Here is a 27533-nt window from a genome sequence, read left to right as displayed (position 1 = left end):
TTGACTATTTGGGCTCTTTTTTCGTTCCATATAAATTTTAAAATCACATTTTCTAAATATATGAAGAATCTCACTGGTAGTTTAATAGGAATAACATTGAATCTATAAATTACTTTGGGCAGTATGGCCATCTTCACAATGTTGATTCTTCCTATCCATGAGCATGGGATTTTTTTTTTAATTGGTTTTTGTTCTCTCTGATTTCCTTTGAGCAGTGGTTTGTAATTCTCTTTGAAGAGGTTCTTTACTTCCCTTGTTAGCTGTATTCCTAGGTATTTTATTCATTTTGTATCAATTATGAATGGGATGGCTCTCTGCTTACTTCTTGGTGTATAAAAATGCTAGATATTTTTGCACATTGATTTTGTATCCTGAGACTTTGCTGAAGTTGTTTATCAGCTTAAGACGCTTTTGGGCTGAAATGATGGAGTTTTTTAGATATAAGATTGTGTTATCTGCAAACAAAAAAAATTGGACTTCCTCTCTTCCTATTTGAATATCCTTTATTTCTTTCTCTTGCCTGATTGCCCTGGCCGGAACTTCCAATACTATGTTGAATAGGACTGGTGAGAGAGGGCATCCTTGTCTTGTGCCAATTTTCAAGGGGAATGTTTCCAGCTTTTGCCCATTCAGTGTGATACTGGCTGTGAGTTTGTCATATATGGCTTTTGCTATTTTGAGGAATGTTCCTTTAATACCTGGTTTGTTGAGTGTTTTTAACATGATGGGATGTCAGATTTTATCAAATACCTTTTCTGGATTGATATAATCATGTGGTTTTTGTCTTTAGTTCTGTTTATGTGATGAATCAATAAATTATTCAATAAATTATGTGACTTTATTGATTTGTGTATGTTGAACCAACCTTGCATTGGTGATGAATCAATAAATTATCAATAAAGTATTCAATAAATTATGTGAATTTATTGATTTGTGTGTGTTGAACCAACCTTGCATTCTGGGGATGAAGCCAACTTGGTCCTGATGGATGAGCTTTTTTATGTGCTGCTGGATTTTGTTTGCCAGTAGTTTATTGAGGATTTTTGCATTGATGTTCATCAAGGATACTGGCCTGAAGTTCTTTTTTTGTTGTATTTCTGCCAGGTTTTGGTATCAAGATGATGCTGGTGTCACAGAATGAGTAAGGGAGGAGTCTTTCTTCAATTTTTTGAAATAGTTTCAGTAGAAATGGTACCAGCTCTTTGTTGTACCTCTGGTAGGATTCAGCTGTGAATCTGTCTGGTCCTGGGCTGTTTTTGCTTGGTAGGCGATTTATTACTACCTCAATATTAGAACTTGATGTTGGTCTATTCGGGGATTCAGTTTTTTCCTGGTTCATTCTTAAGAGGGTGTATCTGTCAATGAATTTATTTTTTCCTTCCGGATTTTCTCTTTTATATGCATAGACGCATTTATAGTATTCTCTTATGGTTGGTTGTATTTTTGTGAAGCCAGTGGCGATATGCCCCATATCACTTCTGATTGTGTTTATTGGATTCTTCTCTCTTTTCTTATTTATCAGTCTAGCTAGTGGTATATTTCATTAATTTTTTTCAAAAGAGAAAAACAGCTCCTGGATTGGTTGATTTTTTTTCTTTTTTTTGGAAGGGTTTTGCATGTGTGTAACCCCTTCAGTTCAGCTCTGATCTTGGCTGTTTCTTGTCTCCTGCTAGCTTTGGGGTTTGTTTGCTCTTGTTTCTCAAATTCTTTTAATTGAGATGTTAGGTTGTTAATATAAGATCTTTCTAGCTTTTTGATTTGGGCATTTAGTGCATTTTTCTATTAACACTGCTTTAGCTGTGTCCCAGAGATTCTGGTACATTGTCTTTTTGTTCTCATTAGTTTCAAAGTTCTTGATTTCTGCCTTAATTTCATTATTTACCCAAGAGTCAGTCAGGAACAGGTTTTTCAATTTTCATGTAGTTGTATGATTTTGAGTGAATTTCTTAGTCTTCAGTTCTACTTTGATTCCATTGTGATCTGAAAGATTGTTATGATTTCACTTCTTTTGCATTTGCTGAGGAGTGTTTTCTTACAATTATGTAATAGATTTTGGAGTAAGTGCCATGTGGCAATGAGAAGAATGTATATTCTGTTGGTTTTTGGTGGAGATTTCTGCAGATATCTATCTATCAGGTCCACTTTATCCAGAGCTGAGTTCAGGTCCTGAATATCTGTTAATTTTCTGTCTTGATGATCTGTTTGTCTAATATTGTCAGTGGGGTGTTAAGGTCTCTTGCTATTATTGTGTGGGAATCTACATCTCTTTGTAGATCTCTTAAGAATTTGCTTTATGAAGCTGGGTGCTTCTGTATTGGGTGCATGTATATTTAGGATGGTTAGCTTTTCTTGTTGAATTGAACACTTCACAATTATGTAATGTTTTTTTATGATGTATGTTGGTTTAAAGTCTGTTTTGTCAGAAACTAAGATTGCAACCCCTGCTTTGTTTTCCATTTGCTTGTAAATTTTCCTTTATTTCTTTTTTTTGAGCTTATGTGTGTCTTTCCATGTTAGATGGATCTCTTGAACACAGCATGTTGATGGGTCTTCACTCTTTATCCAGCTTGCCATTCTTTGTCTTTTAATAGGGCATTTAACCCATTTAAGTTTAAAGGTAGTATTGTTATGTGTGAATTTAATGCTGTCATCATGATGCTAGCTGGTTATTTTGCAGACTTGTTTATGTGGTCAATTCATAGTGTCACTGGTCTGTGTACTTCAGTGTGTATTTGTCGTGGCTGCTAATAGTTTTTCCTTTCCATACTTAATGCTTCCTTCAGAAGCTCTTGCAAGGCAGGCCTGGAGGTGATGAATTCCCTCAGCATTTGCTTCTCCTTCACTTATGAAGCTTAGTTTGGCCAGATATGAAATTCTGGGTTGGAAATTCTTTTCTTGGCCCCCGATCTCTTCTGGCTTCAACTGAGAGGTCTGGTGTTTGTCTGATGGGCATCCCATTGTAGACAACCTTGCCTTTCTCTCTGGCTGCCCCCTAACATTTTTTTCTTTCATTTTGACCTTGGAGAATGTGATGATTACATGTCTTGTGGTTGATCTTCTCATGGAGTGTCTTACTGGGGTTCTCTGCATTTCCTGAATTTGAATGTTGACTTTTCTTGCTAGATTGTGAAGTTCTGTTGCATGATATCCTGAAGTATGTTTTTCAGCTTGGTTCTGTTCTTCCAGGTACCCCATCAGTCATAGGTTTGGTCTTTCTACATAGTCCCATAGTTCTGGGAGGTTTTGTTTGTTCCTTTTCTTCTTCGTTTTTTAATGTTGTCTGCCTGTCTTATTTCAGCAAGATAGTTTTCAAGTTATGAATTTTTTTCCTTTGGTTGGTCTGTTTGGTTATTGATACTTGTTGCATTGTGAAGGTCTCATATTGTTTTTCAGCTCCATCAGGTCATTTATATTCCTCTCTAAACTGGTTGTTCTGGTTTAAAGCTCCTGTAATGTTTTATCATAGTGCTTAGTTTCTTTGCATTGAGTTAGATCATGCTCCTTAGCTTAGTGAAGTTCCTTATTACCCACCTTCTGAAGCCTGCTTCCATCATTCAGCCTTCTCAGCCTCAGCCCACGTCTGTGCTGTTGTAGGACAGGTGCTGTCATTTAGAGGAGAAGAGACATTCTGACTTTTTGAGTTTTCAGCATTTTTGCTTTGATTATTTCTCATCTTTGTGGGCTTATCTACCTTCGATTTTTAAGGTTGCTGATCTTTGAGTGTGGATTTTGTGGCTGGTAGGTGTTACAATTTTATCATTGACTCAGAGAAGCATTTTGTAGATTAACATTTTGCATTTCACTTGGCATTCTGACATTTAGTGTGTGATTTTCTTGACAGTTAAAAAAATTTCCTTATTAAAACTATCAGTCTTTAAAAATTTATTCATCATTTTTATACTTAGAATTTTGTGGGGTTTGTTTGTTTGCTTGTGTGTTCGTTTGCTTGTTTTGAGACAGTCTCATTTGCCAAGGCTGGAGTGCAGTGGTGCAATCTCAGCTCACTGCAACCTCCACCTGCCAGTTTCAAGTGATTTGCCTGCCTCAGCCTCCTAAGTGGCTGGGATTACAGGTGTGCACACCATGCCCAGCTAAATTTTTTTTTTAGTAGAGATAGAGTTCACCATGTTGGCCAGGGTGGTCTTGAACTCCTCACCTCAGGTAATCCGCCTGCCTCAGCCTCCCAAAGTGCTGGGATTACAGGTGTTAGCCACCGCACCCAGCCACTTATAGTTTTAATTCTTTAATTATCCTTTTTATATATCAAACATATTGAAGTCAAAACAAAATAATAACTTTTCACTTGTCCAAGGAAATTGACAAATTTTTAATTCTCTCCTTTCCTAGCTTGCTTTCTTCCACCTTTGTAAATTTAAGCAGATGCCAGTAGTTTTAAGAAACTTTACAGTAGTTGTAAGGAATATTTTAACAGTTTGATTATATCATCTCATTGCCTTCTGGCTTCTATTGTTTCTGATAAGAAGTTAGCCTTCAATATTATTGAGATTCTTCTGTATACGATGGGAAGAGCATTTCTCTTGCTCTTTTCAAGATATCAGCTTTGACTTTGAACATTTTGACTGTGATGTGTCTGGCTGTGGATATCTTTACATTTATCCCTCTTGGAGTACATTGAGCATCTTAAATTTGTAAATGATACTATTAATCAAAATTGGGAAACTTTCAGTCATTTTAAAAGTATTTTCTGTTTCATTTTTCTTCTCTTTCTGGCTCTCCTATTATGCATGTGTTGGCATGCTTAATGGTGTCCCAGATTTCTCTGAGAACCTGTTCATTTTTAAAATTCTTTTTACATTTTGTTCTTCAGATTATATAATCTTTATTGATTTATCTTCCAGTTGCCATTCCAAATTGTTTACATGAAAATATATACATATCCACTTATAAATTATTAGAATTGATTTTATAGTTTAAGGTTGTTCAATACCAGGTCAGTGTACATAATTAATTCTATTTCTAAGAGTTTCAACAAATAAGAAATACAATTTAAATATAGATACCATTTACAATAGTATATAAAAATCAAACCCTGGAAATTTTTGTGAAAACTGTCAAGCAGATTCAAAAACTCATCCAGAAATTCAAAGCACCAGGAGTAGCTAAAATAATCTTAAAACACAAAAAGGGATAATTGCTTTACTGGATATCAAGATCTTTGATAAAACTACATAATTAAAAACAATTTGGTATTAGCACCAGGATAGAAAAACAGAGCAATAGAAGAAGGATAGAGAGCCCAGAAATAGAGCCATGCATATATTGACACTTGATTTATTGGAAAGTCGGGTTTATGGAACAGTAGGGTAATCTTTGACCCTTCCTCCTTTCACATCATACAGAAAAACTGATTCCAGATGGATTATAGATCTAAACGTTAAAGGCAAAACAATAAATCTTCTTAAAGACAGTATAAATTATCTTTTTGACTTTAGAATAGGGAAAGATTTCTAAAATGAGCTGAAAACCCGGTAACCATCAAGTATAATACCAATAAATTGCACTACATTAAAATTAAGGACTGCTTCCCATCAGAACACATTATCAGTACAGTACAAAACAAGCCATGTAGTGGGAAAAGCGTATCTCTACACATATAACAACAACAACAAAAAAAACCCTTAAGTCTTGAATATCAAACTCCTCCAAGTCGGGCAACAAAAAATCCAAAAAACACTGGAAGCAGATTGAACAGGCAAGTCAGAAAAGAAGCCAAAGATACTAATCAAAGGATATTTTGTATCATTATTGATAAGAGCAAACAAATTAAAACCCTGATGGTATATCTTTACATATGTATGAGAATGATTTAACTTAAAATCTGATAATACAAAGTGTTTGTTAGGCTGTGAAGTAATGGAACTCTTATATGTTGCTGGTGGAAGTGAAAACTAGTTCAACTATTTTGAAAAAACTGTTTGAAAAACTGTTTAGCATCTTCTGAAATGGAAGATATATATATATCCTGTTTGTAGAGCTCTAAACTGGAAAAAACTCAAATGTCCAGCAACAGTAGAATGAATAAAAAAGTGTGCATGTTCATATGATTTAGTACTGTACAGTACCAAAAATAAACTCACTACAGCTACAGAAAACAGTATTGATAAATCTCACATTATTGAGTGGGGAAAGAACACAAAATAATACTCTGTGATTCCATTTACATGAAGTTAAAATTGATTAAATGTTTAGCAATGCAAGATTAGGGGATAAGCTATAAAGAAGAGCAAAGTTGTTATTACCATAAATGACAAGAGAGTGGCTGTCTTTAGAAAAGTGGGAGGGTGTGTCAATTGACAGAGATCTGAGGAATATTTGGGGGGTTGCTGGCAGTGCCATTGACCATAGTTTCATGGGTTCATTCATTGAGCTCTACATTTTGTTCTGTGTATTTTTTATTTGTATTATTTCACATACTTACAAAAAGTTTAAATATAATGTTACATTACAAATCAACCTTTATGCAAAGATTTGAAGGAATTAGAGTTAGTAAAGTGATTGTTTTTTAGGCTTTTTCAGTGGTATATCACATTTAGTACAGTCAACATGGGAGGATTTTGATAGTGTAAAATGGTGCACGATACAGTGAACAAACTTGATGGGAAAGACAATATATTCAACTGTAAAAAGATATGTAAGATGTTGGTCTTTTTAATCTATAAATGTGTTTGCAGAAAATAAGTGTTCATAGTCGTTTGGGGATTATTTATAATCCTACATCAAAAATAAATGAAGAGAACACAGCTATTTCTAGAGGAATTCTGGCAGCTTTTCTTACACAGAAGAACAGCTTTTTGAGCAGCTTTCTTGGGCAACTGACAAAGGAAGAAACTGCTACAGCTATTTACTCTGGAGATAAAATTAAAACATTCCTTATTGAGGTCAGTAACTTGGTTTGAAATATTAAATATGTACATATTGCATATTTTAAAAGGGTCAGTGAGTGTACTTGGAGACGTTGTTACTGAAAAACATTGATAGGTTTAAATAAATGGGGATAACAAACATTTCAAATAGGAAAAAATAAACATTAAATTTGATGGCTTTGCAGAGGCATTTAATAAATCAGATTGCATATGTTTCATTAACTACTTCATGATTCTTAAAGTTGATGGCATTCTAGTTAGGATATGTACTTAAGTAAAGAATTGGAAATTAAAGCATTGTATAAATAATCCTCAGGTATTTCACTGAAAGGGTCCATTATGGGGGGAATTTCAAAGATGATCCTCTGGAAGAATCATTATTCATTCAAAATATATATATTGATTGTTTATCAGGCAATCGAGGTAAACTTATAAACAAGCAGATAGAATCCCTGTTTCTGTTCTTTGTGGAGCTTACTCTGTAGCAGGAAAGACATACAGAATATTAATAAGTGGTTTTGATTGATTTGCTTTCAAAAATCAGGTCATTAGCTAAGGATTAGAGTGACAGTATGTAGTTTTAAAGGGTCGAGGACAAAAAGAGGAAATGTCAAATATTTTTCAATTATTCTGAGATTGAGAACATAAATTAAATATATTAGTGGAGGAAGATTTCTGGTTGTTGCTGAGGGCCCACTTGAGGCTAATGATATAATTTAAAGTGAGATCAGCATTGTTTACATGTTTTTCTCCAGCTGTATTTTACTGTTGTTTTCATCCAGTTGCAGACTCAGCAGAGTTTTGTTTAACCAAAGTTGGGGTTTTGCCCAATGAATATGACTAAGGGGAAGCATTCAAGGAAGCTAAACATGGAAAAGGTTTTGGTTATAGTAAAGTACTCAGAGATAGAATTTGATTAAGAGGAAATTATACCATGGGAAGGACGATGGACAGTGAATAAGTGGTAGAGTCTGTGGACCGAAAGGTTGAGTAATGGTTGATCTAGGGATAGGGAATGGTCACAAGGTTGTGGTCAGAGAGGGGATGATTGAAATGGGGATTTTGGAGGTAAGAAGGATAAGGGGCTTCACGGTCCAACACCACACCCACTGGCTACATATTGCTATGTTATACTTAAATTAAAATTGAATAAGATTTTGAATTCAGTTCCTCAGTCATAGTAGCCACATTTTGAATGCTGCATCACCATGTGAGGCCGTGGCTGCCATTTTAGACAGTGGAGGAGAACATTTTCATCATCATGAGAGCATCTGGGAACTTGTTAGAAATTCGCAATTTAAGGCCCTGATTCTATTGAAGTAGAATCTTCATTTTAACAAGATACCAGGTGGTTAGTATGCACATTAATGTTTGAGAAGTATTGAGAAAGAGCAATGCACCTTAGTATGAAGGGGTAATGAGCATATGTGTGGTTTATGTACTGTGAATGTCCACACATTTTTTTTTACTATGACCAAGGGTTACTTTTACTATGTCCATATTTAAATATGTTATTATGAAACTGGTCTTCTGGGATTAGTATAACGGGGAAAAAGACAGTATTTCCATTTTAAACACTTTTTAAATTGAGAATACCAAAGGAGAGGTACTGCATTCAGAATTTAATAAATATTTTACTTCATTTTCTTCATATCAAATTTTATTTAAATTGATGTTCCCTAGTAATTTACTAATCTGGTAATTTCCCTGAAATTCCCAAAGAATGAATAGCAAACTGTATCAACTTGTAATAAGATTTAAGCATATTATAAATGACTTGGCAAAACAATTCTTTTTTTAAAAATATTCTTTCAGAAGAAAATTATACTAAATAGTGATTTTTTAAATTATTATTTTAAATTTTTTACTATTAAAGGAATTTTTAAAGAAAATAATTAATATATTTGCTGTTTTCTTATTAGTTTCATCAATCTTTACTTTTGCTTTAGGGAATGGATAAGAAAGCTTTTGAGAAAAAATACAACACTGTTGGAGTGAATATTTTCCGAACTCACCAGTTGTTCTGTCAAGATGTACTTAAATTGCGACCTGGAGAAATGGGTATTGTCAGCAATGGGAGAGTAAGTAGAAAAAGCTATTTCTTTCTTTTTCCAGTGACACTGTAATACACTGGTCAGACTTTTTTCTGTCAGAATTCACTGATGCAACACACACAGAGGGTGGTGTTCATGAGCTGAAGACACCAGACACAACTCAGCATAAATAAAATGGGACCATGACACACTTCCCCTTCGTTCATTTTTTCCCCCATTCAGTGATGACGGTGATGTGGATAAGAAAGAATGTTCTTTATGTGTCATGCTTTTATTTTCTTCTAATATAAGTATTAGAACAAGTAACACACATCAAAACATTGTCATTGAGAATCACTGTTGTAGCAAATGGGTTATTATGTCTTTTTTCTTGTTCCTACATTTGTTTATCTTAAATAGCATTAGATACTATTAGAAGTTTCGCAGTATCAAACAGTATAAATTGCCGTGTAATATTTATTAATATAATATTTATGAAGCTATAGGAAGAAAATCTCTTTCTTTGACCACCCTAATAAAACTTAGTGTTAATAGCCTCTTGTTTTTCCTTCCAACCCTTTTTTCTACCATACATGGATAGCCATTTCTGTTTTTTTCAAAATGCATGATTATAATCCTATAATGTATAATTTTATATCATGGTTTTTCTGTTAATATAAATATTTTTCTGATTAGTCTTTGTAGACACATACAGAATAAATGGATGATATCTATATGTTAATATTTTTAATATGATAGTATGATTTTATTTTATACAAATTAAGCAAAATGAATCTGGTGCTTAGATTTATTAAGAAATCAACTAATGCAGTGTGTTTGACATATCTGTGGCTTGAATTTTTAGATTATATATCCCTAAATCATCTTCAAAGTTCTAATGCACTCAATGTTTTATTTTTCACTTCTTTATGAACTCTGTTCACATGCATGTTAGATTCAGGTTCATCTGTGTACAGTGCTATTTTATACATAAATGATAACAGCCGCCATTTGTTGTAAAAAGCATTGGTGAATTTTTGTAGTGAGATATATAGAGCTCTATAAATGGAAGTACTTTTTCTCTTTAAAAGTTGCTTTGGGAGGAAATACAGTTTTTAAAAACATTTCTGAAGCTTTTGGCTGTCTTTGGCCATGTCAAGGTTTTTAAGGAATAAAGAGGGAAACAATGATACCTGTTTTATCTAGTACTTTGCCTTTTAGTTATACACTAGGGAAAAGCTACCCTATGTCACCTTTGTCACTTTGATATAATTCATATAGTGTTACTGACTTTAATGATAACAAATACTAGATACAGCTATGTTCAACTTAGTTCTCATAAACATAAAACTATGTTTTGTCCTCAGTTTCCTTAAAATTGACAAAAAATATTAAGATATTAATCTTCTACCTACTGTGAACCAAACATTCTTCTAGATTCGGAAGGCACAGAAGTAAACAACTGTGTTTTCATGGGGCTAACGTTTTGATGGGTAGAAACAGACAACAAACAGTACCCTTACTGATAAGGCATCTATCTTAAGTATGTTTATGCTGTTACAAAAATATGTCACAGACTGGCTAATTTATAAAGAACAGAAATTCATTTCTTACACTTCTGGATGCTTGGAAATTTAAGGCCAAGGTGCTGCCACTGATGTCTGGTGAGGGCTGCTCTCTGCTTCAAGGATGGCTCCTTGTTGCTGTTTTTACATATTGGAAAGTAGAAGGGCAGCAGAGTGCTGCCTTCAATCCTGAACTATTTTATTACAAGGATACAGATTCCATTCATAATGGCAGAGCCCTCATGGGTGAATCATCTCCCAAAGGCCACATCTCTTAATGCTATCACATTGGCCACTAAGTTGCAACACATGGATTTTGAGGGACACCTTTGTCTTAGTCTGTTTTGTGCTGCTGTAACAAAATACCTGAGACTGTATAATCTCAGAAATTTATTAAAGAGCAGAAATTTATTCTCTCATACTTCTGGCATCTGGGAAGTCCAAGATCAAGGCATTGACATCTGATGGGAGATTTCTTGCTGCATCCTCTCATGGCAGAAGGCCGTGGGGCAAAAAGGGGATGAATGCTATGTTCTTATATGGCAGGAGAGAGCAAAACCACCCCTGAAAGCCTTTTTATAGTGACATTAATCCATTTTGAGGTCACAGCCCTCATGACCTAAACACCTCCCATTAGGCCCTAGCTCCCAACACTGTTGCATTGGGGATTCAGTTTTAACATGAATTTTGGAGAGGACAAAAACATTCACACCATAGCACATTCTTAGCAGGGTCATTTGGGCAAAGAACTAAAGAAGGTGAGGGAGGAAGCCATGCCAAATATCTGGAAGAGGATTGCTCTAGACAGAGGGTACGGCGAATGCAAAGGATGTAAGGTGAGATCATGTCTGTGAATCCTGTGAATCATGTCTGCTATTCTAAGAATAGCGGGTAGGAAGAAAGCAGTCAGGAGAGAGGCTCAAAGAAGTAGCTGGGGGCGATCATACTGGTTTTATAGGCAGTTTAAGGACTCCCACTTTACTCTGAATGAGTTGAGTACATAGTTCTGGGCAGGAGAGTGTCATTGTCTAGCTAATGTTTTATTTGGATCACTAGAGGCTGTTACATTGCGAATATACTGTAGGGGTCAGGGAGCCAGTTGGGAGATACGGCAGTAGTCCAGATGAGAGATGGTGGTCCAAGTGGTGGTAGTGAGAAGTGGATATGGGATGTATTTTGTATGAAGAATGGACAGGAATTGTCCAGGGACTTTGGTGTGAGATGTGAGAGAACTAAGTTACTGGCAGAATGGAGTTACTGTGGATCAAGATGGGGAAGGCTGTAGGTAGAATTAGTGGGGTTGTCAGGAGAAGTGTAAGAGGAAAGAGAATTCAGTTTGGACGTTCAAACAGACTTGAGAGGGTGATTGAATATGAGTGTAGTTCAGAGAAAAGATTGGGGCTGGAGATAGATATTAAGTCCAATTATGTTGACTTTTTATGTTGACTAATAGAAAAATATAATTTCGATTATCCTTTTAATTGTAGAACTGTGGTTTTAATAGAAAAGTTTATTGGAAAATAAGTACTGTGGTTTATGAGCAATAATGTAATGCTTAGCTTATCATTCTGTCTGAATGCTATAAAGCATAATAATCACAGCAATGTGGCAGATGTTATAAAATTTGTAATCAGTTTAATGCTTGAAATAAGTATGATATTTTAGTATAAATCTTCATTCTGAAACTGTTCAGATGTTTTAATTAGAATGGAAACATGCAAAGTTAAAATTGTTTATAAAGGATCAACTAGGGTACAATGATGATCTCATGATTTCTTAAAAACACTGAATAATTTAAAATTTACGTATTTAATATTAATGCCACAAACAATGCCATTGTGATAATAATATTTATTTGTGTCACACTACATAGTCACAGTTTGCTGAAAGACCTGGGGTAGCAGGGAGTAGGAAAATAGACAAGGCCTTTTGTTGTTTTATAGTCAGACAGAGCTGGATTTAAAATCCAGTTGCACCATTAATTATATAACCGCTATGAGACCTGATTTCTTCATTTGGACAATGAGAATGGTAATAATCTGTCTTACAGGATTGTTGGAGAGATTAAATATGCTCCTATATTTAAAGCACATAGAAGGAACCCAAATAATGTTTAATTAACATAAAAAGCACATAGAAGGAACCCAAATAGCATTTAATAAAAATAACATGAAATTTACAGAGTAAATTTTCAGTAAATATTAACTGCTATTTCTCTCAAAATATTTGAAGGTCATCATGAAAAATAGTGGGTAAATTTGTAGACTCAATTTATGTTACTCTAGTTAAAAGTTAGGATAAAATCAAAACTAGTTGATCAAAATTCTGTGAGTAGAGAGAGATTTTTAGCTCAGTATGTGGATGAAAATCAGACAGCATTTTCTGCAATTTTAATGACCTGCCAAATGAAGTAATGCATTTCTGTTATGGCAGTTATTCTATATAACTGAAAAATCACATTTTAAAAATGTTTTAAAGAAGATTTAAGCAACGTAATTTCAAGTTTATTGTTCTTTTTCCCAACTTGGACATTATGTGATTTTATGCTCTTTAAGTTACGTTATTCCACAAATTTTTCACTTTAAATAGAGCCAAGACACAGAAACACCAGGTTTCTCCTTGCTATTTGATGCTGTACTTAACATAAGAAAATAGAGCCAGTTTTCTGGTAAATTTTATCGATAAAGATAGCCAATCTAGTTAACTCCTTAAGACACTACTTTAAGATTTCATTTCTTTATTCTGCATTACTAACAAAACTGCCCCTGTCACTAGAGGTAGTGTAGATAAAATTCAACTATTTTCCAAGACTGCTGATTCATAGTTCAGAAATGTAACATTGAATGTGCTTTCAAAGTCGCTTTAAATATTTTATCACATCTTAAGACAATGAAATGTTTGTATGAGTACTTTTAGTATTATAGGGCCAATTTTTGTGTTTTTAAGAGCTCGTGTTTTATATATATATATATATATTTTTAAATTTTTTATTGGATTTTAGGTTTTGGGGTACATGAGCAGAGCATGCAAGACAGTTGCGTGGGTACGCACATGGCAGTGTGCTTTGCTTTGCTTCTGCCCTTCCCCACATTTGGCATTTCTCCCCAGGCTATCCCTCCCCACTGCCCCCTCCCACTGGCCCTCCCCTTTTCCCCCCAATAGACCCCAGTGTTTAGTACTCCCCTTTCTGTGTCCATGTGTTCTCATTTTTCATCACCCACCTATGAGTGAGAATATGCGGTGTTTCATTTTCTGTTCTTGTGTCAGTTTGCTGAGGATGACGTTCTCCAGATTCATCCATGTCCCTACAAACGACACAAACTCATCATTTCTGATTGCTGCATAATATTCCATGGTGTATATGTGCCACATTTTCCCAATCCAGTCTATCACCGATGGGCATTTGGGTTGATTCCAGGTCTTTGCTATTGTAAACAGTGCTGCAATGAACATTCGTGTACATGTGTCCTTATAGTAGAACGATTTATAGTCTTTTGGATATATACCCAGTAATGGGATTGCTGGGTCAAATGGAATTTCTATTTCTAAGGCCTTGAGGAATCGCCACACTGTCTTCCACAATGGTTGAACTAATTTACACTCCCACCAACAGTGTAAAAGTGTTCCTTTTTCTCCACATCCTCTCCAGCATCTGTTGTCTCCAGATTTTTTAATGATCACCATTCTAACTGGCGTGAGATGGTATCTCAATGTGGTTTTGATTTGCATCTCTCTGATGACCAGTGACGATGAGCATTTTTTCATATGATTGTTGGCCTCATATATGTCTTCTTTCGTAAAGTGTCTCGTGTTTTATATTTAAGGTGAAACATGATATTTGTTTAGTTGGGATGCCAGTATCCCTGTTTGTCACCTTTGGTATGAGAAACTGGGATAGAAAGATTCAAGAACTACACTTCAGTTATTTTTAGAAAAGATTAACTGCAGAAGCAGATGAAGGGGAAGTGAGAAAATCTGGTTATAGCCATTACATTCTGGTCTTTTTAGCAAGAAAAAAAATATTCTGGTTGACATATTTTCTGATTATCATTAAATATAATTGTTTTGTACATAAGATTATATCAGTCTACAGTAGGGCTTTGTGTATATAGTATTAGAATAATTGTATGTATTAACTTCCTCAGAAAGTGCTCATGGTAGTAGAGTCAGTAATGGCTGTGATAGGAGAGCCATCCTGAGAAATTAGGTATATGGCAATTTGACAGCTTCTAATTTTTTAGTTACTGCTTTAAAGTTAATATAGATGACCTTAGTAGGCTCCTAAACATGTATACAATATCAGTTAGAAGAAGACTACTTGGTATTGTTATAGTAAGTATGTGATTTTTATGTGATTTATTTCTTGGGTTTTGCTGTTTTATGGCTTTCTTAAAAAGTAATTCATATCCACATAGCGTAGACTATAATTTATAGATGAATGTGAAAGAAAATTGATATTAAAAGATTTTTAAAATACCAACAGTTGCCTTAAGTTGAATTTAGATTGAAAAGGTATTCGGAAACATCATGAGTTATGTTTCAAATCATGATTTATGATTTATGTTTTAAAGTAAAACCTTCTAGTGGAAATAATTTGCTAGTTTTTTATGTTGTCACTTTGATTTTGGTGTTTATACAGATGTTATTTGTAATATAAAAGTGAGAAAGTATTTTTATCTTGTTTGCTAGTGTATTTAGTAAATGGCCGGATTAATAGCTACTATATCTTTAATCTCTAATTCATTTTTGCTTAACAAAGAAATATCTATTTGATGAGGAAATGTTTTTCCTAAACTGATGTCTTCTAAAAGACATACAATAATATAACTATTTTTATTTTAAGTTCTTAGGACCTTTAAATGATGATTTATATGCAGAAGATTTTTACTTGTTGGAGAAGATAACATTTAGTAATTCAGTAGAGAAAATTAAAGGCATTGTTGAAAATATGGGAATCAACTCAAATAGGTAAGTATGTAAGTCCTAAGAGCAGTTGATTTTGGGCTTGATATTCTGAGTCTCATGTTTTTGTTTTAAGATTAGAAAATGTTTCAAATGTATAGACAAGTAAAGGAATAATAAAAGGCATATATAAAAACTATAAGGAAATAATAAAAGACATCCATTTACTCCATCACTAAACTGTAGATGTGAATGTCTTCTTTGCGTTGGGTCTTTCTCCTTGTTTCTCATCCATCCACCCCAGTCTCCTCCCTCGCCAAGAGGTAACCATTTTCCTAAAGGTTGTATGCATGGTTCCCATATTTGTGTTTATACTTTTGATTCCTATGTAATTATCCATTATTGGTGTTTGTGTTGAAGGCTGTGACTTTCTTAGAGAAATGCTGATATCCTGTGGGTCTCCCTTTGCAGTTTACTTCTGTAGATTTAACCATGTTCAAATATATAAAGCCTTTCTTGAAGCATTAATTATAACATGAAATATGGAACTTTCTCTTTCCAAAAAACTCATACACTGTTTGTCTTATCTAGCATGAGTGACCTCATTATGAAAGTTGATGCTCTTACGTCCTTTTTGCCTAAGGATGCATCTCGATATGATGTCACATTTCTTAAGGAGAATCACAGGTAAGAATGTAATCATATCTGTGTTTTTTTCTGTTAATGCATGCAATTATCATTTCCATTTGTTTTCATAACATGGTAAAATTTAAGGTAGAATTAAAAGTTATTTATTAGGGAATAAATGTATTTGACAGTATGAGGAAGATAAATTCCAATTTGTTATATATTCTGGTAAATAAAGGGTAATGTATATATAGAGTGAGGATATGAAATTTCAAGTTATACATAGTATAATTTGTCATATTTTTAATATCTTTCATGCTGAAGATCATTTGTAATTTTTACAGTATCTCAAGATAATCATGAATAAAATTTATATTTTCTATATGTAAAGTGACTAAAGAGTTCTGATTAATCAAATCTAGGGTGGCCTCTGTCACACAGCTAAACACACATGCATGAGCAAGAGTCAGAAGGATGAAGGGAGGATCCAGGGAAAGCTGAACAGTTGTAGGCCCAGCTGCTGCCTCGGGCCAGGAAGGTGAATGAGCAGATCAGCAGTAAGTGTGTGAGCTGCAAAATTGCTGCTGCCACCTCTCAGTCCTCTACATCTCCTGAGAATCTCTGTTGTGGCCTACCCAAGCCAGAAACATTCTGGGAAATATGGTTTAGCCTGGTCAAGTTAACACATTCTAAAGCTGCTGCGTGGACCACAGGTCCAAGGATTTACTCTATCAGGCTAGTGGTAGGATGGAAATAAAGGCTGTTTAGTCATTATCACATGTTTGATTCCTCAATGATTTCTACACCCATATTCTCTATGAGAGGACCTCGTTAATTATAAAAGTAGCTAAACTGCTTTTTAAAAATACTACTACTGAAGGTTCCCTGAGCTCAGTCAAGTGCCTTACAATTATCACCTTTAGTAATTTTCTCTAGAAATATCATTTTTTATCTGTCAAAGAACATTCTTTCCTATCAAGGGAAATAATAAGATATAAATACAGTTAAATTTACATGTAAATTTCTACATTAAAGTCACACACTGTTATTGAATTTTAGAAAATGTCAGTGAACCTTTGGAAATTGATATATCTTATATAGTATGCCACAGTAATGGCCAAATACTTCAGATCACTTTACATTTTAATTTATGAATTATCAATATTATTTCTATAGTTATATCTGTGTATTATTTTCTGAGCATATGCATATACTTTTATAATCACATAAAAATATTCACAGCTTTTTAGAGAGATAGATGTGTGTGTGTGTGTGTGTGTGTGTATTTAAACACAGTATTATATCTTTGCCATTCTGCTTCTATATCTATAGGGAGTCATTTTATAATTAAAGAAATGTGTTAAAACACTTGTTATAAATCTATTACTGCTGTATGCATATATTGATCTTAATTCCAACTTAAAACATTTGAATTGGTGTATAAGAAAATTTAAATTTGACAGGTAACTTAAATTAGAAGTTTGCAAAAGAGGAAAGAAAAGAGTAGGAGTAAATTGGAATCTGGAATAAAGTAAAAAATGAGAAAAAAGCAATTTTTTCCCAGCCCTGAAAGATCTCTGTATTAGGCTATTCCCTTCCATCTAGACTCTGTGGAGTTGACATTCTTCTAACATCTTAGATAAAGGCAAAAAATAGCAATTCTAACTGCTCACCCCACGATCCCAGGAACTTGCAACGTTAAATGTAAGTTGTGCCAGAGACTATGAGGTCTTGAAGGAAGCCTTGCAGGCTGTGGCAGTAATGACCCTCCTGCCTGCCGTGAGCATACCATGAATTTAGCTCTACGTTTTCCAGTTTATACAGTTCCCAAGTTCATGAAAGGAAAACAGACTGGGTGTTCAGGTGAAATGTAAGTATTCTTAGAAGAGGAAAGACAGAGGAATTTCTCCCAGGAGCCTTCATAAAGAGGATACTGTGCAACGAACAGTGTTTTCGTGTTCTTAATATAGATGACTTGACCTATTTTATAGGTAGGTTAATATTATCATAACAAAATTCAACTCAGAGTTTTCTATTGCAGCAGCCTGTTTGAAATTTGTTTAGTATATCTGTAATAGTTGCTTAACTGTGTATACCTAAGCAGTTCTTCACCCTTTTATTGTCTGACGTGGGCTTTAACAATTGATTGTCAGTGTGCTTGACAGTATTCCTCCTGGCTAATAACATGAAGTTTATCAATAGTTTTTTGGCAATTGAGTACAAATCTGTTACCTTAAATAGGTGGTACTTAGCATCTTCTTGTTAATACTGCATGAGGAAAAGGATGTTCTGTTCCATTCTTGGGTTAGTCAGTGTAATACCTACTAGTGGGCTCAGGTAACTGTCTTGTACATGTATAATCAGGTGTGGGGATTATGGAATTCTGCTTCATACAACTTCATAGAATTAGAATAGTCTGGGAGAAGAAAGCAACAGTAAACAGGTGCATACTGAAGCCATAATAACATCTCATGAAGCATACATAAAATGACCAGTTTCGAGTGGTGTCACAAAGTAGAATAGTAATTTGTAAAATTTTCACCAAGGTAACTAAAGGAAGCAACAGTTGTCAAGAGTCACTTTAATGGTAGACTGTCTGATTTGTGGCTCTTACATCTAGCAATAATTATTCATTAAGGTCTGCTGTCTGACTCTGCCCCTCTTAACATAATTAGATCATGTCAATTGCATGGAAAATAAAATGTCTTGCAGTTTTCTATTCCCATGACCCATATTTAAAGTAAACGTTTATATTAGCTTTTTTAAATTGCTGAGCAATTAATCCCCTCACTGCAGAAAGCCTTTCCCTACGAAGGAAACTAATATTCCTGTAACTACATGTGTACCTCTTGATTTGGTAATCTTTTTTCTTTGTAATATGTAAAATGTATAATTAATTCATCCTGCATCTGAGAAAAATATTTCCTATATGATTATAGTGTTAAAACAGTAATTCAGTAGAATATTCTTTGCTTTTAATCAAATATATACTCTTATCTTTTAGTTAAATGTAGAACTGACTCTCTCCCTCTGGCCTATTCTGTACTTTTAATCATTTTCTCATTTCCCTTTAAAAAATTAGTTCATCTTCTAATTTAGAACTTTTGTCAGTGAAAGACAAAAACAGATAGGACAGAGGGAAGGAGGAGAGGAAGACTGGGATTGAAATAAAGTATGATTAATTTAGGTATTTTTGTTCCCTAACTTCCCTGTTATAGCATATTGATTCCTTTGAAATACTAAATTTAATGAACTATGAAAAATTAATTTTATTATTCTCAAATCTGAAGAAATATGTTCCACTAGTACAAAAGCATCTTAGCTTTACTTTTCAAATTGTACAATCCATGAGAATTTTGAGGGCCTAAAATTATCAGAGCTTTTACACTAATGGGATCATTCCTTGAAAAGGTTTTTTAAAAAAAATCACTTCATTCATAAAACCTTACTTCATTTTCTCAAATTCCTTTTAGTTTTGTAATTTGTCAAAAACAGCTTTTCAGATTCGCAAAGATTGTGTGAAATAACCAGTATTTTAAAAATTTAGTGAGAAAGAAAACAATTTATAAGAATTATATAGCTAAGATCATGATTAATTAGTTATTCGTATAAACTTAACTCATTATCTTTAATCTTATTTTCTATTTTCTTAGTGTTATAAAGATGAATCCTCAAGAGAATGATACATTCTTCGATGTCATTGCTATTGTTGATCCATTGACAAGAGAAGCACAGAAAATGGCACAGTTATTGATTGTAAGATAATATAAATTAGACTAAATATTTTTTGTTTTTAAATTTATAATTTTTTCAAGTCTGTTTTCAAGTATAATCAGCTATTTATGCTCTTGATTCTTTACTTCACCATTTTAATAGATTGTCATATTTCAATGTAGAAAATGAAATGATGGAGCTGTGCACAGGGTGTTATGACTATGTTGAGGTTAGGTGTTACTGTGAGCTGAATTGTTTTCCCCACAAAGTTCATATTTCAACATACGAAATAGGTTTCAGTGAACTTTAAGCCCTAACCCTCAATGTAACTCTATCTGGAGATAGGGCTTTAAGGAGGTTATTAAGGTTAAATGAGATCATAAGGGTTGGTGGCCTTAGAAGAAGATGAAGAGAGGGAGACTGTACAAAGAAGAGGTTATTTGAGCACACCGTGACATGTTAGCCACCTACAAACCGGAAAGAGTGCTCTCCCCAGAAACCAAATCAGCTGGCATCTTCATTTTGGAATTCCCATCCTCCAGAACTGTGAGAAAATAAATTTCTATTGTTCAAACCACTCTGTCTGTGGTATTTTCTTATGTCAACCTGAGAAGACTAATACAGGTGTCTTTCATGTGTCGTGATGTGGCTTTTGGAGAAGCTTAAGCTTAATTGATTAAAACTTAAAGTGTAGTAAGTAATGTTAGCCAAACAAGTGAAGCTAAGGAAAGCAGAAACATGGAGTTTGTATTCCGTAGGTTTGGTCACTGTAACAAAGCCCAAAATAACTTTCAAGACTGAAGTTTCTTTCTTTCATCTCCCCGTCTAAGTGTAAGCTGCCTGTGGTTGCTAAGGCAGCTACACAGAGTGAGGGACTCAGGCACTGCCTATGTAGTTGTTGAGCCACCACAAAGCACCTAAGATCACTAGTCAGGCCCTAATATCATCTCTATACTTCTGCCAGCAGGAAAGGGAGAATAAGAGCCCAACCCCAAAGTCAGATGTATGCTGGCCTATCTCTTCTCACAGAAGGGAATGTCTGCAGGCTGGCTATTCTGAATGACAAGGGAGGCTGGAAACTATGGCCACAAGTCCTGCATAAACCTGGAAATTCTTTCCCTATGAGAGAAGAAAATGAATTTGAAGAGACAGTTATCAGTCTCCAGAAGGACTTACGTGGCTTACTGTTTTGCTGAGAATTTCAAAGTTTCAAATTGTAATGCAGCCTACAGTAGTTAAATTTGAATAAGCTGGTTCCATTAGAAGGCTGTATGTTTTTCTAGTGATAATGAAAATTTTACAAAATATTTGTCCTTTGGTAGTTGACTTCACTTTTGAAAACAGGCAAAAGTAATTAGATATTGAGTCTGGTGAAAATGTAAGTGATCAAGCCAAGTGATTCTGCTGTATATCGAAATTTCAAAAGGCAAATTTTTTTAGAATTTAGTGCGTGCTACCAAATCACATTAGAAAATGAGATTTTATTAATGGAGACAAATAATTTTGGAAAGACTTTATCATTCTAACTGTTCAGTTTATGATATGAGTAGGACAAACTTAATCCCATAGCTGATTTACCCAGTTGTTCTTTTAGCATTTGTTATACCTTCAAATTTATATGTCTTGAGATATGATATTCAGATTATTCTTTAGAAATCGATCCCATCTGGAAGGGGTGAAGCTAGTATGCTTTTTAGTGTGCAAATTCCCTATTCCTGTAAAGAGTCATTGTTCACAAAAAACATATTACTTAAATTTGAAAGTTTTGTATATAAAAGTAGAATTTAGAAATAAGAAATATGTAATCAGTCACCCCCAAACAGGTCCTAGTGTGTGATGTTACCCTCCCTGTGTCCATGTGTTCTTAGTGTTCAACTCCCACTTATGAGTGAGAACATGTGGTGTTTGGAGGGATAGCATTAGAAGAAATACCTAATGTAGATGATGAGTTGATGGGTGCAGCAAACCACCATGGCATGTGTATACCTATGTAACAAACCTGTCTGTTCTGCACATGTACCCTAGAACTTAAAGTATGATTTTAAAAATTAAAAAAAACACTGTCTCACTCTGTTGCCCAGGCTAGCATGCAGTGGCACAATCATAATCATAGCTCACTGCAGCCTGAAACTCCTGAGCCCAGTGAGCCACCTGCTTCAGCCTCCTGAGTAGTTGAGATTCCAGGAGCAAGCCACTGTACCTGGCGAGGAAGAACTTTTTTAGGATGGGAAGTATTTGAGCAGGTTTTGATACAGGAAAAGGAATGCAGATACACTAAGGGAAAGGGAGATAAGAGTTGGAGGCCAACTCGGGAGGAGGTGGGGAGCAGGGAGTGGGACCAGTGGAGGGCTCTCTTGGAGGAGGGATGGGGGGACTTGGACAGGAGAACAGAGGCCCATCCTCTATCCTCTGCTTCCTTCTGAAAAGGCTGCAGAACAGCCTAAAGCCAGGGAGTGGGTCAGAAAGGGTAGTGTCTCTCTGCAAGGACCAGGGCAAGGGTCCAAAACTGAGACACACAGCCCAGCCCAGTCCTGAGTGGTGGCTGGGGGACATGGGGGCCATAAAGAGAGACCCCCATAGTTAGAAGAAAAAAAAAAGAAATATGGAATTGGCCAAAGCAGGAAGATCACTTGAGAAATTCAGCCTGGGCAACATAGCAAGACCTTGTCTCTACAAAAAAAAAAAAAAAAAGGCCAAACGTGGTGTTGCATACCTGTAGTCATGGTTACTACTGAGAAGGCTGAGGCAGGAAAATTGCTTGAGCCCAGGAATTTTAAGTTAACAGTGACCCATGATCACACCACTACACTCTGACCTGGGCAACAGAGCAAGACCATCTGTCTTAAAAAAAAAAAAAAAAAAACAGAATTATACAGCAGTATAAAATATGGAATTGCATTCTGGTTTCCATCATTGGTAATAATCGCACACTTTATTTCTTACTTTATAAAAGGATAATCTATTGGAAGAAATGGGTAGTTTTTTGTTAATACTTGAGAAAAACAGCGGTTCAGTGACCTCCAGAGTAACAAATCTGATGAGTGATACAATAGGAATTGAAACTCAAATCTCCTTAATTCTTACTCTTTATGTTCTAATTGCTCATCAAGCATGTATCCTTTCTGTTACATATATCTGTTTTTTCACTTGTCCTCTTACCTATATCCTTTGTTGTCTAATAGCTTTTGAATCTTCCCTTTCATGTCGCCTGTGTAGAGATGAGCACTATCAAAATTTGTAATTCTTCCTCTATGTCTTATGATCCAGGAAAGTGAAAAGAAAGTATTTGTAGGTAGCCAAGAACTTCTAAGTTCCAAAAGAATCAGGATACTGCCCATGTTGTTATAAGGTCACCACTTTGTATTTGCAGATCAAGATTCTAGTAGTTACTTTCCTTGTTCTTCAATACTAAGGACATTTAGATACTATGAAAAAAGTCATTTTAGGCAAAAGGCAAGCAGCATAACCCTGGGACATTGAAATCAACTGTTTGGATTAAAATCTTGCCTCTGCTGTGAGTTACTGTGTGACTTTGAGCAAATTATTATCTGGGTACCTAAAATGCAAAAGTACTATTTCAGCAGGGCATTGTAAGGATCAAGTGAGATAATGAACATAATGTTTTAATATAGTACCTGATACATAGTAAGTGCATAATAAATATTAGCTATTAATATTATTTAATATCAAATATGGGAATTTCTTTCCAATAGGTACTTCGCAAGATTATCAACATGAAGATAAAGTTGTTCATGAACTGTAGGGGTAAGCTTTCAGAAGCCCCTTTAGAGAGGTGAGTCTGAGTGAACAAAATTTCATTTTGAAAAAATTGTAAATGCTGAGAAGAAAAAAAGAATAATTATTGCTGGACCTATTTTTTTTTCTTCACAAGATGCTTCACAGAAATAAGTCAGAAGGTCAGGCTGTTTCTTAACTTAACTGACATAAAATTGATATTAAAAATTAAAATAACCGTTAACTCAGTAAAGTGACCTAATTACAGAATTTACATGGACTTTTATTTATTCATAGTTATTTTTAGAAATATGATTTAGATGCATACCTTTGATAGCAGAGGTACTGTAGCTACTGGTAGAGCAGAGGACTGTAGCTACTTCCTCAGCAGGAGACATCCTTAGAAATATGATTTAGGAATACCTATTTAGAAATATTTCAATGGGAAATAAGGTAGAATTAAACCATTTTAGTTTAGCAGAATTATCAAAATTATCTTTCATATATCATCACATTTACTATTTGGGGGCATTAGAATACAATTAGTTTAGAATAATTTGCCAGGGATACAAAAAATGTTGTTTATCATTATATACAAATATTCCTCATAATACTGTCCTGTTGAAATAACATTCCCTCTCAAGAGGGAACAAACATATACCCTTTCTTTTCTTTGTGGATCAGAATCACTGTCATTGTGAGCCATTCTTATTGATAGGAATGTTCAATTCTCCTTCATGTGTCACTGGGTAGAAAACAGGGTATGTACCATTGTACTAGTATTGCTTTTTAAAACTTGTTAATGTGCTCGTCGCTAAACAAAAGATATATGCTTACACAAAATAGAAAGGTGGCATTCTGTTAATTCCTTGTTTACTTTTCAAATTGTATTTGTTGACATACTGTAGATTGTTGCCTTGAGCAGAACTTTTTTGTTTTGTTTTGAGACAGGTCTCACTCCCATTGCCCAGGCCAGAGTGCAATGGTGCCATCACGGCTCACTGCAGGCTCGACCTCGGGCTCAGGGATTCTCCCACCTCAGTCTCCTGAGTAGCTGGGACTATAGGTGCATGCGACTACGCACAGTTAATTTTTTGTATTTTTGTAGAGACAGGGTCTTGGCATGTTCTCCAGTCTGGGCTTGAACTCCTGGACTCAAGAAATCCACCTGCCTTCCCCTCCCAAAGTGCTAGGATTGTAGTCATTAGCCACTGTGCCCAGACAGAGCAGACATTTTAAACATAAATATTTTTAATAGCAGGAAAGCAATACAATGGAAAATGTGGAAAATTTAAATGAAAGTTTAGGACTTACTCATTGTCCCTCAAGACTCTTATCCATATATCTCATTCAGTTTTTATGTTTCTCATTTATCTTTTGTGTTTTAAATTTTATCACATGCCTTTTTACATCTGAACAAAACCTTTAAAATTTTTGGCTACTAATTGAAAGGTTTGTTAGTTCCATGAGTACGGAATTTTTATTCACAGGAGTAGGGATCCTCTCCATAGTGTCTCTGTAAAACATTACAATATATAATAAAGAGTGGGATTATTGAACATATACGCAAGCATAATCTACTGGGAGGGAAAGAATTGACTTTTCTAGATGAAATAATGTACTAGATAGAGTATATACAGTTATTATTTTTTAAACTAGTAGTTCAACATAATCTTATTTACTCAGTAGCATGTATCAAAGCAATCGAGCTTACATATTATTCCCAGCCCTTTCCTTTTCGTAAATTATTCTCCTCAGAGATGAGACAGGTTAACAGCAGGAATTCCCTCAACTCCTTACTCTAACTGCTATACTTCCTCAGCCTTGCAAAGAATGGGGGATCCTTCTTCTTTTTATGTGAACATTCCCTGTCTGTTTTGATCCCTTGCTTTCCTGTTCTGGATGCTTGCTATATCACGTATTCTCTCTTTTGGATCTTTAATCTCTGTACTAGCTTTTCTCCTTCAGTCCTTAAAGTTATTCAGTTTTTTAAAAAGTTGCTCCCTTAACTTCCTCTCCTCTAGAGTCCTTTTTCCCCTGTCTTCTTTACTCCTTCTCATCTAAATATCTTCAAAGAGTGGTCAGACTCCATATTATCTCACATTCACTTACCTTCCACTGCAGTTTGTCTTTAATTTCCTCTTTGCTATTGAAAAATTGTATTTACTAAATCATAAAGAAATTGCTACTTTCAACATTCACAGAGTACTTTTTCTTTGATATTTCCATTTCAGCAAGAACTTGTTTTGTACATTTACTTCATGACTGTGTTCTCTCCAGTTTCTCCTCTTTTTATTTTCTTTGCCTACCTGTGTAACATGACTCCCAGTGATCACGACCCCCTAGTACTTATACTCTAAGTTCTCCTGGAGCGAGGGCTGGACCTAGTGATTTGCCTCTCATAAAACAAAGTGATGGAATTTTCCTTCTGCAATTAGGTTATGAAAGACTGTGAACTATGACTTTTGTCTTGCTGACATTCTCTCTCTATCTGGCTCTTCTCTGTGCTTCTCTTTTGAAGCATGTTGGAGATGCCCTTTTGGGAAGTAACTGAGAGCAGTTTGCAGGCAACTACTAGCAAGGACCTATGGCCCTCATTCAGACAGCCCTTAAGGAACTAGATGAAACTGGAAGTAGATCCTACCCCTTGTTGAACCTTGAGAGAACTACAGCACAGCTGACACCTTGACTGCAGTCTCAACTAGCCTTGATAGCATAACGTAATAATTCTGATGCACAATATTGAAGGATGAAGTTAAAATACAGCAAAACTGAAGTCTAAAAGTGCTTTTAAGCAGTTGCTTTCAGCTTAATCCTGTTTGGTTTTAGTTGAGCTTTTAAAAGTGGTACTAGAATTTCAGCTTGAATTTTACTTGTTTCTTAAAAGTTAATAAAATAGCTGAAAAATAGACCATGGTCAGATTTGAAGGAGGATGCGTACAAATCATAATACAATAACAGACCATAAACTACTAGAACCTGCATTAGTCAGGTATATCTTAAAGGGATGCTAATTATGCTTATTAAGGAATAACAATGGAATTATAAGTTAACAATGGTAGATAATATACATAGCCTTATAACAGATAGTAGTGTCAACAAAATAATGATCATCTATTTCTTATAAGCACTAACTCTTCTGCAGTATAGTGTGTTTTAGTCTTTTTGATTGAAGACTTCTGGTCAGATCATTAAGCCATTTTCAATTTTAAAACATTTTAGAAGAAAAATCTCAGTTTGGGTCACAGTATATCTTTTTATGTTTTATTAACAGCTTTTACCGATTTGTTCTGGAACCAGAACTGATGTCAGAGGCTAATGACATTTCTTCTCTTGGGCCAGTGGCAAAATTCCTGGATATTCCTGAATCACCCCTCCTAACCCTCAACATGATTACTCCAGAAGGCTGGTTGGTTGAAACAGTACACAGCAACTGTGACCTTGATAATATTCACTTAAAGGATGTAAGTTATGTATAGTCACATAAAAATAGAGAAACAGAATAAATTCTTATCAGCTATTACAGTTGTAGCAAGTGAGCAGTCATACTATAGATGCTTACTAGAATCTTCTTTTTTATAATTCTAGGTCCTGATGCAATCTTTCCTCTGATTTTTAAGTTTTTCTAATTTCCAAATTCCTAGATGTCTTTACCTTTTTTTCCCCCCTTTGCCTCAGATTTCTAGCTTACAAAGGCAATTCTCTAAGATGAGCAATGTAAACAAATATGGCAAGGGACACTTGGCAACTTAGTACAACACCATTAAGTACCTACTTTGCTCTTCAAGTTTAGTTTTTAAGTCGGAGAGCAAGTTTTATCCAAAACTGTTTCGTTGTTGTTGGGTTGTTGGGTTTTTTTTTTTTTTTTTTTTTTTTTTGGCCTCACAGCACATAGCCAGAGAAAAATAGCCCTAACTAGATTAGGATAGAAAGTAGGAAACAAAATTTGCTGGTATACTGCAAGCCAGGTTACCTGCTTCTCAACCACCCCCCATATAACCCTTGTCTAGTGAGTAGTCAGGCTTCTCTTCCTCAACTATAGCAATTCGCAGCACAAAAAGAGAGTGTTTTAA

General features: G+C 34.9%; 1 protein-coding gene across 13 annotated transcripts in view; it reads left to right on the top strand.

Annotated features, from left to right (window-relative positions):
• The window catches only part of UGGT2 (UDP-glucose glycoprotein glucosyltransferase 2), a 238444-nt gene that overhangs the window by 149655 nt on the left and 61256 nt on the right, over positions 1-27533 (top strand). For all 13 annotated transcript variants that reach the window (XR_013533952.1, XM_078368500.1, XM_078368709.1 and 10 more), the window contains 7 exons: positions 6693-6899; positions 8834-8965; positions 15326-15450; positions 15976-16071; positions 19665-19767; positions 23439-23518; positions 26735-26924. Coding sequence is in view for 12 of the 13 variants with exons in the window: in XM_078368500.1 (XP_078224626.1) it covers positions 6693-6899; positions 8834-8965; positions 15326-15450; positions 15976-16071; positions 19665-19767; positions 23439-23518; positions 26735-26924 (933 nt within the window). In the remaining variant the exon portion in view is untranslated. The remainder of the gene's footprint in view (positions 1-6692; positions 6900-8833; positions 8966-15325; positions 15451-15975; positions 16072-19664; positions 19768-23438; positions 23519-26734; positions 26925-27533) is intronic.

The sequence above is a fragment of the Callithrix jacchus genome, chromosome 1 (genome assembly GCF_049354715.1).
Source record: "Callithrix jacchus isolate 240 chromosome 1, calJac240_pri, whole genome shotgun sequence".
NCBI lineage: Eukaryota > Metazoa > Chordata > Mammalia > Primates > Cebidae > Callithrix > Callithrix jacchus.
The sequence above is the reverse complement of the archived record's forward strand: the minus strand, read 5'-3'. Positions and strand labels throughout refer to the sequence as shown.